Raw genomic sequence first — 13,173 nt, forward strand, 5'->3', positions numbered from 1 at the left:
GTGTAGTGTGACCTAATAATGGTTTAGAGCCACGGCACTATTTACAGCCTGGGTCTAGAATATAATGCCCTGCCCAGACGCACAGGAACTGTGCACAAACCAGTAATGTTACAGTAGCTGGACATAAAAGGTTCACCTTAAATTATAACTAAAGGCAAAACATTTTTTTTTTTTAGTATTGGATAGAGTGGAGAGGGATTAGAATGCCTGTTTTTTATTGCTGTCTGTGCCCCCGTTAGGGAGCTTCACCCTCTCTATTTATCCTGTTTCCAATTATCATTGCAAGTGAAAGTAAAAGAAAACCCCAAATTTTGGGTTGTCCCCAGAAAAGTAATAGAGGGGAAATCTTCCAATAGGGACGCTAGTTCTGGTGAGCTGGGGGTCCCCAATTAATTTCCTTAATTTGCTGATATTTCCTCTTTCTTCCTGTTTGGCTATGGGACAGAAAGTGAAAAAAAATCTCTCTGATGGGCGAAAAAAAAAAATTGACAGGGGTTATGCTCTATCCAAAATGGAAAAAAAAAAAAAAAAGTTCTGCCTTGAGCTCTACTTTAAAAGTAAACCTATGCTCCATTTGGAACTTTAAAGCTTAACTCCAAGGACTGAACCCTCCATTGGATTTCCTGCACTGGCTGCTAAAAGGAGAGCGAGCAGAGCCGAATGACTAAAACAAAATTAATTTATGTAGAGCTTCAATCACCACTACTATATATGGCTCGTTCTTTGTCAAAGCAATGCATTGAGCTCTTTAGGATCAGAATTACTAACAAACCAAAGTTAACCCTTTTGTGTATTCTTTCTGCTTTCATCAGACAGGATAACTGCAAAAACTGATAACCTAGAGGGGTGCTGGAACATTAATATCTGAAGCAACTCAGAGAGAGCAAACGTGCGCCATTTCCCAATTGGCCCTCATTTTGCGGGAAAAAAAAAAAACACAGCTGTGCTAAAAAGCCTCTGCCAAATATTCACAGCACAAAAGTGGGCAGGAATCTGCAGTAAACAAGGTCTCAAAAATTCTAGCAGTATGAAAAGCTGAATGGCAAGGGTCTTTTACTTACTAAAGCTGCAATATGATTTACAAGCATTTTCACTAGAATTTTCTCTTGTACGCATCAGACCTGTATGTCTTTACCAAACATACAGATATGAAATTCATTCCCCTATAAGCAAGTCTATACTCCATCTAATGTCACTGAACTGTAGGCTCAGGAAAGGTAGGCAGGCAGCTTGCACCTCTCATGTAACCTTGACCCAGTCACACTTCTAATAGATGTCACAGCAAACAAATGTGGGGAAGCAGCGGAGAGCAGGGTAGAGGCTGGATCTCAGACAAATGAATCCATCACTGGGAAATAAAGCAGGCTGTTTGTTCTCGTGCTTTACCCAGGGTGCCCTTGTCCAAACCGGCTGCTGTTCTCCTGTCAGCATCTGAGGACGGATGGCAAGCACAAAGCACTTACGTATTCCAGTCACCATGGACTGTCATACATTATCGGCATCTGGGTATTTGCAATTTAAAGGCAACAACGCACACAGTTGAAGAAAATGTAAACGTCTTGGTTTTATTTATTTATTTTTCTTTTCTTGTCGTCCCTCCCCAGACAGCAACTCAATGAAAATGTTGATTGCATCCTAACTCAACACATACTGTAACATTATCCCAGAGCAATTTCTAAAAAGAAATCCCTTGCTGTAAAAATACATTTGCGATCTCAACCAGCACAATGTAGTAGAGGGATAATCACAGAATGTTGCAGGAGAAGTTTAATTTACTGAAGTTCACTGGGAGGGTAGAGCTGGAAAGATATCTCGATTGCATACCTTATAATGCATAATAATCTAGTGGTAAATGGAACCCAATTAGCAGCTCTCTATAAACAAAGGAGACCTGGGGTGGAATGACCCTTCACATAAATTGAAAAACAAACAACAATCCTACTGTTTGTGAAAGTCCAATGATTCAAATAGGCACACGTGGAAAAATTATAATTATTAAGAATTGTGCAATTTTCCTAAGTCTGCATCAGAAAAAAAAAAATCCCCCAAAAGACATTAAAATGTATCAATACCCAAAACTTTTTTTTTTTTTTTTTTTTTTCTAGCTAGAATAGGGAAGTGTCCCACTGTATGAAGGAATGTAGCCACCCTCTCTTGCTCGATCTTACTATCTGGGGTTTGGTAGTGTGCATAGAGCAGTGGCTATGATTGCAACCAACTTGCGCTACCTGTTCCAAACAGAAGGGGGGGGGACCAAAAAACAAACGTTTCGGTGCTCATGGGGGCTGTTACAAGGTGACATATAAACAGAGTAGGAAACTAATGAAAAAGATTACAGGGCCATTTGAGTAGTGGATGTGTAGAGATTATGTTTAGAGAATAATGTTGCTTAGTATGACTTCAAAAAACAAAACAAAACTTTTGTCTCGGTTGCAGTCTGCTGGAGAGATTCTCCTTCCTGTCTTGGGGGCAACCTCTTTACCAGACAGGAAACTATGGAATGTTCAACATCCAAGCCTCCCATGGCAGTAAAACCTGAGTTCTAATCTTTCCCCACACTTCCGGGGTGCTCCCCGAAAGCTGGTCTTGAAAAATTGTATGTTAGTGCAAATAAAGTATCACGGACAGTACTCAATTGGTTGTCGCCCACTCTATTATAAACCAGTTTTTAGTATATTAACCCCTATATAAAATGTATAGTATTTGCAAATCCAACCACCAAAATCTCATCCAAGCTTAAAAAATTTAATATTTTTTTAAATCTACAGATTTCATTAAAACAATGCTTGGTCATACTGCCATGGAGGTCTGTGTGTAGGTACTTCCTGTTATAGAGCAACAATGCTGTATTCCTGTTCCCCAATAGAAAGCAACCAGTCACACTGGCTTCCAATGGGAACCACAAGTGATCATTTTAACACACATTATGCAGGCATGGATCACTGTTGTCATTACGAGGAAGACTGTCCTGAAAAATACAATGCAGCCATTGCTGGAGAGCATGTAGACAGGGAACAGCTGGAAAGAGGCTGCAGAAGATCAGCAAATCCATGGTGCACCAAAGGATACAAAAATGTGAAAACAATATATTTTTACGATAAAGTTGTATTTATTTATGATACAAACTAAATGTCATACATTTAGAGTTTGCATCTACTTTAGGAGATCTAAAAAAAAAAAACTCTACTACTAGAAACTGTAGAAAGCTTTTATTTTAATCAAAATTCTTTATTAACTACACTGCCCGGGTGTGTGTTTTGCTTTATAGAGTCCACTGCTAATTGTGTATTGGGTCATAAGTGGACAGGTAAATGGCAGCTGACTTTGTACCAGCCTTAGAAATTTTCCAAGTCTGTTCATTTAGCACAGTGAGGACTTATGGGGCTGTGGGACATGGATAAAAAGTTCTGCGATCATTCTTGTCCCTTTCAATATGTATATACTTGTAGAAGAACAAAGACCCAATCTTTCTGCTTATCCTGCAGCATCTGCACGGTTATCACCCTACTGCATACATTGCCCCATGCTCACCTAGAGGAGGAACCACTCCAAAGGCATTTTGTAGTACAAAAAGATGAAAAAGCCTTCAGAAGTGAACGCTGCACCTGCTTCAAAGGCACACAAAGTCTGTGGAACACTAGAATGGGGAATCTCAGAGCTGCGTTTTGGGTCACTAAACACTGACCTGTTCTTCATTTCCCCTTCAAGCTATTACGCTATTCCCCGATGTCAACGGGCTACAGCAAAAGATCAATATAGTTACACAATACAAAGCGTTATCAAATTTGAAAACGTCAGGTAATATTAGCCCAGCGTTAGCCAAAATGTGATTTTGGAAAATGATTGTTCTCCAACACACGTATGTGGGGAAAGAGAGCAATACTCCTTCTTTCCTACGCTCACCTGATGCGGGCACACAGAACTACTGCACGGAAAAAGGTACATCCAATGTTACCCATATTGGTAGACTTTTTTCAAAGGAGATTAATAGTTGTGTGGATTTCCATTAATGGATGCTAAAATCATTCAAATATAGGTGTATAACTTACATTCCACTCCTGTGTCCCTAAAGTAAAACTTGTCATAAAAGAAACAAGGGAGTTGTCATTGTTAACCTCCCCTTCTAAAAAACAAAGTGGCTGCCATGCTGACCCTCTTGTTTCAGTACTTTAAATCACTAACCTAGGACAAGTATGCAGAGAAGGACTTCAATGCCAAGCCTGCCTTTTTATGATCCGCATACTTGGTATAGTAAAAGTAAAAAAGAAAGAGCCAACAGAAAGAAAAAATAATACTTTCAGCCAATCAGGAATGAGGAATAATGACACTGTATCCAGGTACTGAACAAGCAGACTTTGAAACTGAACTTTTGCACAAAGTTTTCCCAGCAGCTAGCTGGAGCAAGAAAGAAAGAAAAAAAATGCTTATGACAGTCCCTATGCATAGGTAGGGATTAAGATAGGACTGCAAGAAAAATAGTATTACAAAATATGTATTGTTTTACAAGGTTACCTCGCCTTGTAAAACAATACATTTAATTTATAATGGGAACTTAAAGCAAAATATTTGTTTATACATAAAAAAAGGGGAAATAAGGGATTTGTAATGTTTCTTTTTTTTTAAGTGATCACATACCATCTGTTTTCAGCTGCATAAGGATCAGATAGAGCTAAGGGAGGAGAAACAGCAGCACTCTAATCTTCACAGTGAATGGCTGTGAGGGAGGGGGGGGGGGCATGTCAGCACAACTCTGATCATTGGAGGAGAGCAGGCTGAGTGCTCAGCACAGCTAAAGAACTGACCACCCTGTACACTCCTGCCTAGTGTGGTCAGTTTGCAATATGAAAGCAGAGCGACTGGCAGGATCACAGGTAATTCACACAAAGCTATAGAGATATATTACAAATAGAACATTTTCATTCAAGTACATGGTACAGCAGGCACATACCAGGAATATAAATGTTGGGCTGACATATTCCTTAAGCAGAATTCTGAGCAAAAAATGCATCGGTTTAGAAGACACGACTAGGAATGCTACAGGTTTGCTCATGGCCACATCAGTTAGGTTCCCAGCTGATCATTCTTTACGGAATGCAGAATAAAAAAAAATTTCAGCCAATATCAATGTCCCTTACATGATAAAACTGGCCCCAAGAACATCTAACTGCTCTCCCATCACTCTCCTTCATCAACATGTACAGCTGGTTAATACAAGATCACATGGTAACAAGAATTCCTAGAAAATAAAAATGTTCAATGGTGCCCACACATTCAACCACTGTACAATATCTAAAGATCCAAATTAAGACATCTCATTCTATAAGGTTGCATGCAATGCTTAGTGGCAATGACTTGGTTAAATATGCTCTTGTATAAAAGGTGTGCGACACTGAAGATTAGAAGTTTAATGCAAGTCGCTTTATTTTCAATATTTTAGGCTTTCATATCGAACTGGACAAGACACCGCAAACTGCGACACATGCAGGAACAGCGCATGTATTATTTACAGGTAAGAGGCAGACATTTAAAACTTGTGGGAACCTTGAAAATGCCCAACGATGATTGTAATTGTATAGCTAAGCAATAAAAATAGTTTAGTAAACTGCAAAGTCAGTCATTTTGTTTTCGAAAGGAAGTATGTTTAATTAACTTAGAGACCAAGTGACATCACTAAAACATTCATCACGTTGCAGAGATCCAGGATGTGACTCAAACTAACCATAGAATGTGAATATTGATTGGGCAGCTTTGATAGCCAGCATAAGGCTTGTCTGTTACAGTTAAATCAGCATAGATTGTATATTGCTAGAATTAGCTTCATTGATAAACTGCTGACCCATAAAACACTAGATATTAACTTTTTACTGAGAATGGGACATGGTCAAATCGTTGCACAGATATGCATTCTCATAAAACTATAAACAGTGTCATAACTATACCCATAACAGCCCAAGCTCCCGATATGGGATCTGGGGGTTGGAGGGGGCTTCATTAACCACTTAAGCCCCGGACCATTTCGCTGGCCAAAGACCAGAGCACTTTTTGCGATTCGGCCCTGTGTCGCTTTAACTGACAATTGCGCGGTCGTGTGACATGGCTGCCAAACAAAATTTACATCCTTTTTTTTCCCCACAAACAAAGCTTTCTTTTGGTGGTATTTGATCACCTCTGCGGTTTTTATTTTTTGTGCTATGAACAAAAAAACCGACAATTTTGAAAAAAATCGCATTTTTTTTTTCACTTTTTGCTATAATAAATATCCCCCAAAAATATATAAAAAAACATTTTTTTCCTCAGTTTAGGCCGATACATATTCTTCTACATTTGGTAAAAAAAAACAAAAAAAACCCGCAAAAAGCGTTTGATTGGTTTGCGCAAAAGTTATCGCGTCTACAAAATAGGGGATAGTTTTATGTCATTTTTATTAATAATTTTTTTTTTATTAGTAATGTCGGCGATCTGCAATTTTTATCGTGACTGCGAAATTATGCAGGACACATCTGACAATTTTGAAACATTTTTGGGACCATTGTCATTTTTACGGCGATCAGTGCTATAAAATTGCACTGATTACTGTAAAAAGGACACTGGCAGTGAAGGGTTAACCACTAGGGGGCTAGGAAAGGGTTAACTGATTCTAACTGTTAGGGGGCGTGGCTACGAGTGACACGTCACTGATCACTGCTCCCGATCACAGGGAGCTGTGATCAGTGACAGTGTCACTAGGCAGAACGGGGAGATGCTTGTTTACATTAGCATCTCCCCGTTCTTCCTCTCCGTAAGATGATTGCGGGTATCCACGTGGACAGAGTCCACGCGACCTGCGATCCGACTCACGGAGCTCCCAGAGGGCGCGCCCGCAAGCCGCCTCTTAAAGGGCAACGTACAGGTACGTGATTCTGCCTGTACGTGCCCTTCTGCTGCAGTATATCTGCGTGAGGCAGTCGGGAAGCGGTTAAAAAAAGCTGTTGAGGCATATTAAAGGGATAGTTCATCTTATAAAAAAAAAAAAAAAAACCCTATGCAGTCTATGAACATCATTCCATAACGCTAAATGAATCTGATTTTAAAAAAATATGCATTTATGGTCTTCCCATAGGCCAACTGTACATTGAGCAAAGGCTGCCCCAACTGCTTCTGATAGTTGACACAGCTCCATCCTGTCCTCTTCTCAAGGACCGGTCAGCTGTCAGTAAGAGTGCCCCCTAGTGGTACAAGAGTGGGTGCTGTCCTGAGCCCCACACATGGGCAGCACCATTTATTGTTGCCACAGATTACAACAGCACCTACAGCACCCACCCTCCCGTCACAGCTGCTGAGCTCATCTGATCAGCAGAGAGCACAATGGCATGTGTGGGGCTCAGAAGGAGGACAGCACTTGTGCACGAACGGTCCAGGCACAATTAGCTTACAAGTATGGGAAGAGCAGAAATGCATACTTTCAAAAGAATTTAAAATTATGGAATGATGTTTGTGAACTGTATACAGTAATGTTTTTATAAAGGAGAATCAACTGTCTTGTCCAAGTCTGCAGAGCAGTCTCATCACGATAGTGAAAGATCCCCCTTGCCTTATCGGTTTTGTGTGGATTTATTGTCCTCCAGATATCTTCTACAGCCCGACCCTTCTAAAAGGAACACCACATGCCCAACACAGTATTCCTTAGGCTCCTCGACTAAAACCTCAAAGATAGCTGAGGCTTGAAGTTCTGAAAAATAGCAAGAGTTAAAAGAAGTTTGTATCAGAGTTAAAGAGGAATAACTACATATATGTTGTAGCTACTCTGTTTTTTTACGGACTTGCAGACTACCCTTTTTTTTGCAATTGCTGGCTGTAGCAATAGGAGGGCTTAAAGGAGTTGTAAAGGCAGAATGTTTGAATTGTATGCATTAAGATAAAACAACCTTGTGTGTAGCAGCCTCCCCAGCACCCCCTAATTACTTACCCGAGCCCCATCTCTCTCCAACGATGTCCACGAGTGTCTTAGCCACAAGGGACTCTCCTCCTGATTGGCTAAGACACAGCAGCGGCGCCATCGGCTCCTGTGGCTGTCAACAAAGCCAGTTAGCCAATCAAGGGAGAGAGTGGCGGGGCCAGGGCTCCGTGTCTGAATTTTCTCAGTTTGGGTGCCCCCATAGTAGAGCTACACGATTAATCGTTAAGAATCGTTATCGTGATTTTTTTTTTCCCCCCGTTGCGATCTTGAAAAAAGTATTTCTCGATTCTTTCTATATAGAGAATTCTCTCTGCTCTGCTAAAGCCAACAGCCGTCAAAAGAAAGGGGAAAAGAAAAACAAAAAAAACTGGGCAGTCTGCCAAGAATCACAACATTCTTTACCGATGGAACTTAAGTATAAACATTGTAACAAGTTGTCCTTTAGATCAAAGGAATATACTTTGGTGTGTAAATGAGGGAAGTTTAACCACTTAAAACACTAAACCTTTTTCTGACATTTTTTTTTTTTTTGCTAGAAAAGAACCCCCAAACATATATATATTTTTTAGTAGAGACCCTAGAGAATAAAATGGTGGTTGTTGCAATTCTGTCACACTGTATTTGCGCAACAGTCGTTCAAATTAAATTTTGGGGGAAAAAATTACCCTTTAATGAATTAAAAAAAACAAAAAACTAACCAGTAACAGTTAGCCCAATTTTTTTGGTATAATGTGAAAGATTTTACGCCGCGAGAATCATGAGAGAATCGTGATTTTTTTATTCTGAGCAAAAAAATTGTGATTCTCATTTTGGCAAGAATCGTGCAGCTCTACCCCATAGCAAGTTGCTTGCTGTGGGAGCACTCGACAGGAGGGAGGGGCCAGGAGCAGCGAAGAGGGACCCGAGAAGGAGGATGATCTGGGCTGCTCTGTGCAAAACCAACTGCACAGAGGCGTTAAGTATAACATGTTTTTTTTTGTTTTTTGACTTTACAATCACTGTAAGCTGTGTATGCATGTAACAAAATTTGGCAGGTTTAGCAGAAACCAGATGAGTTTGAATCTGTGCGTAGCACTCTCTGTTCAACAGAAGCCGATCGTCAGACTGAGGTGGTTGTGGTGGGTGGTGGTGGGGGCACTACTGTCAGCATAAAATAGCACAGCGGGGGGAGATTCCTGTATTCACATCGCTTGTATAGATGAAGGAATCTGGAATTTTTTTAATTTAGTTTTTTCCTTAAGCCCGCTGGTTGATTGAAAAAAAAAAAAAAAAAAAAAAAAAAAAAAACAACTTGCAGTGTATACCCAGCTGTAGAATCTGTACTAAAGCCTTGAGCACATAGGCTGAAAATCTGACAAAACCAGCCAGTTCAGAAGGAACTGTGTGGCCCGTGTGTACAGCTTGTCTGTTCTATAGAAGCCAATCTAACGACCAGCTTTTGTCAAGTGGGCATGTTGGAAAACCAACATCTAACTCATATCCAATCAGCGCTGGCAGCCAGTGATCAGTGTGTTCTGGCAGGATGGAGGGTGGGGGGACCCACTGTCAGAGCACAAAGGCGCAGTGGGGGAGCTCGCCACACTTGCATCGCTTCAGCCCGCTCTTTTGAGCAAAAAACATCACTCTAGTATGTACCAGGCCCTGAGACCTGATATGCTAAAGAATTGCTAAGCTATTGAGGGCAGAGTAATAGTTAGCTGATAAAGAGAACTGCTGAACTTCCCTTTTTTCTTTGTTTGAAACATACTTTATGTTAAAAGTAGAACTATAGGCACATTTTTTTTTTTTTTGGATAGCGTAAGGGAGGGTTATAACTCCTTTTAGATTTTTCTTTGTTATCTGTGTCCTATTGGGGTATTTCCCTTAACTTCCTGTCCCAAAACCAAAACAGGAAATCCCTGAAAATTAGGGGAATCCTTTACTTTCAATTATAAAAGATAAACAGGAAAAATAGAGAGGGTGAATCTCCCTAAGGGGATACATACAGCAATGAAAACTGACAGGTGTTATAATCTATCTCCACTCCAAAACTAAAAAACAAAACAAAAATAAAAGCATAGTTTTGCCTTTATTCCCCAGCTCAAAAAACAGAAAAAAAAACGCCACAACTCTAAAGACACTAAATCAGTATCCGCTCAGCAAAGTGGACAGGAATATTTATGGCAATATCACTCAAATAAAAGGTCTCCAAGGGACAAAGAAGGCACGCCTAGCACCCACTCTAGCAACAAATAAAAGACTAAGAAACAGTAGTGACCCAATACCAAAACAGCACAGCTGCAAATGAAAAGCAGTGTCTAAGAAACCCAGAGAATTACCATGCATTAGTAGGAGGGCAATCAAGCCATATGTCCCATACTTTGTTACCTTTTGTCTCACCCACCAGACAAGTAAGTGGCCCTGTAAAGGGGCACAACAGTATTGATCAAAGATTTCCAGAAATTCAATGTGGGGGTCATCCTTCCATTTCCATTTTAGGGTGATGCCCTTAATTATACTTAACGTGATTGTAAAGGCTTGTTTTTTTTTTAAACAAACGTGTTATAGTTGCCTCCTCTGTGCAGTTGGTTTTGCACACAGTGGCCTGGATCCTCTTCTTCTCGGGCCCCTCTTTGCTGCTCCTAGTCCCCTCCCTCCTTTGAGTGTCCCTCAGCCAGCAGCTTCCTACAGGGGTCACCCAAGCTGAGTCAGAGCTCTGTGTATCCATTTAGACACGGAGCACCGACCTGGCCCCGCCCCCTCTTTCCCCTGATTGGCTGACTGACTTTGTTTGACAACTGCGGAAGCCAATAGCATTGCTGCTCTATCTCAGTCAATCAGGAGGAGTGTACTGGATGGCTGAGGGCATTGTGGACATCGCTGGAGAGAAAAGGAGCTCAGGTAGGTAACTGGGGGGTGCTGGGGAGCTGCTACACACAGAAGGTTTTTTATCGTAATGCATAGAATGCATTACGATAAAAAACCTGCCTTTACAACTCCTTTAAAGATCAGTGACTAAATTGTCACTGACAATTGCCACCTGACAGCACTGTCTGGTGCCACAGATAGATGTCACCAGAGGCCTCATCAGTTTTGCTGTGGGGCCCTATGATCTGTAGGTATGCCCCTCATTTGTGTGTGTATTGTACGCAAGTATGGAGGGTTTAGATCTTGTGTCAAGATTTCATCATCGTCTGTGACCCTAGCTGAAATTGTTTTAATATCCAACACTTCCAGAAGTGTTGACATGTTTGGTTACCCCCCCCCCCCCCCAATGCTATTTGGTTCAACCAACAAACCCTTATAAATCTACAAGACAACAGTGACTAGGGGGCTAGCAAATTAAACCAGAGCCCAGCAGGGGACGTGAAAACACATCTGGAGGTGAATTAAATGCTGAAGGTTCCACAACCACAATAGCAAAGATCATCAGTGTGGATGGTGGGGTGCTCAAGTAGTAGGCTTTTATTTGAGCAACAGCGTCCCATTGAAAACTGTTCGGGGCTTTATTGCTGTGTGTGTCCCCTTTTGATATTTGACTTTACCGCCCCCGTGTGATCACTCAGGCAAGAAGTGAGAGAAACAGGAAAACCTGCCAGGAAGGTGCAGAGTTAAAAAAAAAAAAAAAAAAAAAAAAAAAAACACGAGTTCCTGATCACAACCCACTTGCGGGGAAAAAAAAAAAAAAATGAATAACCTACCACCACAGTTCAGATCAATGAAAATTTGATTATCTGCTCAAGGTTACTGAATTCTAAACCTTGCTTTTGCCTAATTAAAGGAGAACAAGAGCAAATATTAGCATCTAAAACAACCACATAACTGCAACATATTGTCAGAAAACCACAACCCTTAGTGTTCCAAATACTTGGAAAACATGATCTAAATAAATCATTTGCAGCCTTCTTGGGTTTACTTTGAACAACCAAAGTCAGCACAATATTATATTTAATTTTGAATCTATACATTTCTCTTTCTGCTATAAAACGTACCCAATTTAAAAAAAAAAAAAAAAAAGTAAAAAAATATCTAATTTCTTCATCAATTTAGGCCAGTATATGTTCTGCTACATATTTTTGGTAAAAAAAAAATCCCAATAAGCATATATTGATTGGTTTGCACAAAAGTTATAGCATCTACAAACTATGCAATATTTTTATTTATTTATTTTTTAATTTATTTTTTTTTGCTAGTAATGGCGGCGATCAGCGACTTATAGCGGGACTGCGATATTGCAGCAGACAAATCAGACAACTGACACCTTTTGGGGACCAGTGACATGAATACAGTGGTCAGTGATAAAAATATGCACTGTAACTGTACTAATGACACTGGCAGGGAAGGGGTTAACATCAGGGACAATCATGGGGTTAACTGTGTTCCCTGGGAGTGCTTTTAGTGTGGGGGGTGGTTGCACTGCGGGAAGACAGAGATCCGTGTTCCTTCTTAACAGAAACACAAGATCTCTGCCTTCCCTTGTCACAGAACGGCAATCTGCCTTGTTTACACCATTCTGCCTATCTCCCGAACGGTCTCCGGCGGAGGGCGTGCGCAGCCCAGACGTGCCAGATCACGTACCTAGTAAGTGATATTGTGCAAAGAGGCCGCCCTGTCTCAGTATATCTGTGTGGGGCGGTCGTGAAGAGGTTAATAAATCATCCCCATGTACAGAGGATATTAAAACACAATAACTTTTTTTTTTAATGCAAAAAAGCTCACTTTCACCAGACAATTATATCTCTATTTAACCCCTTCAGCCCTGGAAGGATTTACCCCCTTCCTGACCAGAGCATTTTTTGCGATTCGGCACTGCAGCACTGGTTTTGTTTGGAGCTTAATACCACTTTAAGTCCAAATAAACACTAAAAATTAACCATTAGTTGCTTTTTTTGGTCTCTTAAATTTACCATCAAGAGTTTTGTTATATCTGTTGATTCTGCAAGAAATCTAGTGTTGCCCTGTGTTCTGTTCTTTATGCTTCTGCTGCACTGCTATCACTGTTCATAGATCATTGCTCTGCAGAATACCCCCTCCCCAGTGTTATGGAGATGAGAAGTGAGGAGGTAATCTTAAAAAGCTCCATGGAGTGACAGCTGCTCCTTCATAGATAGTGAGCGTTGTCAGCCTGGGACAGAGTGGGGTTGATTTACTAAAACTAGAGAGTGCAATATCTGGTGCAGCTCTGCATAGATCAATCAGCTTCCAGATTTGATTTTTTTTTTTTTTTTTTTTGGCAAAGCGTAATTGAACAAGCCGAT

General features: G+C 40.6%; 2 protein-coding genes across 2 annotated transcripts in view; one reads left to right on the plus strand and one right to left on the minus strand.

Annotated features, from left to right (window-relative positions):
• The window catches only part of DOCK1 (dedicator of cytokinesis 1), a gene marked incomplete in the record, with an annotated part of 633,434 nt that overhangs the window by 288,162 nt on the left and 332,099 nt on the right, over positions 1-13,173 (minus strand).
• INSYN2A (inhibitory synaptic factor 2A) overlaps positions 1-13,173 on the plus strand; it is a 65,792-nt gene that overhangs the window by 42,388 nt on the left and 10,231 nt on the right. Inside the window, exon 3 of the mRNA XM_073595737.1 lies at positions 5,438-5,509. Within this exon, the coding sequence (XP_073451838.1) occupies positions 5,438-5,509 (72 nt within the window). The remainder of the gene's footprint in view (positions 1-5,437; positions 5,510-13,173) is intronic.

The sequence above is a fragment of the Aquarana catesbeiana genome, linkage group LG08, assembly GCF_042186555.1.
Source record: "Aquarana catesbeiana isolate 2022-GZ linkage group LG08, ASM4218655v1, whole genome shotgun sequence".
NCBI classification, from domain to species: domain Eukaryota; kingdom Metazoa; phylum Chordata; class Amphibia; order Anura; family Ranidae; genus Aquarana; species Aquarana catesbeiana.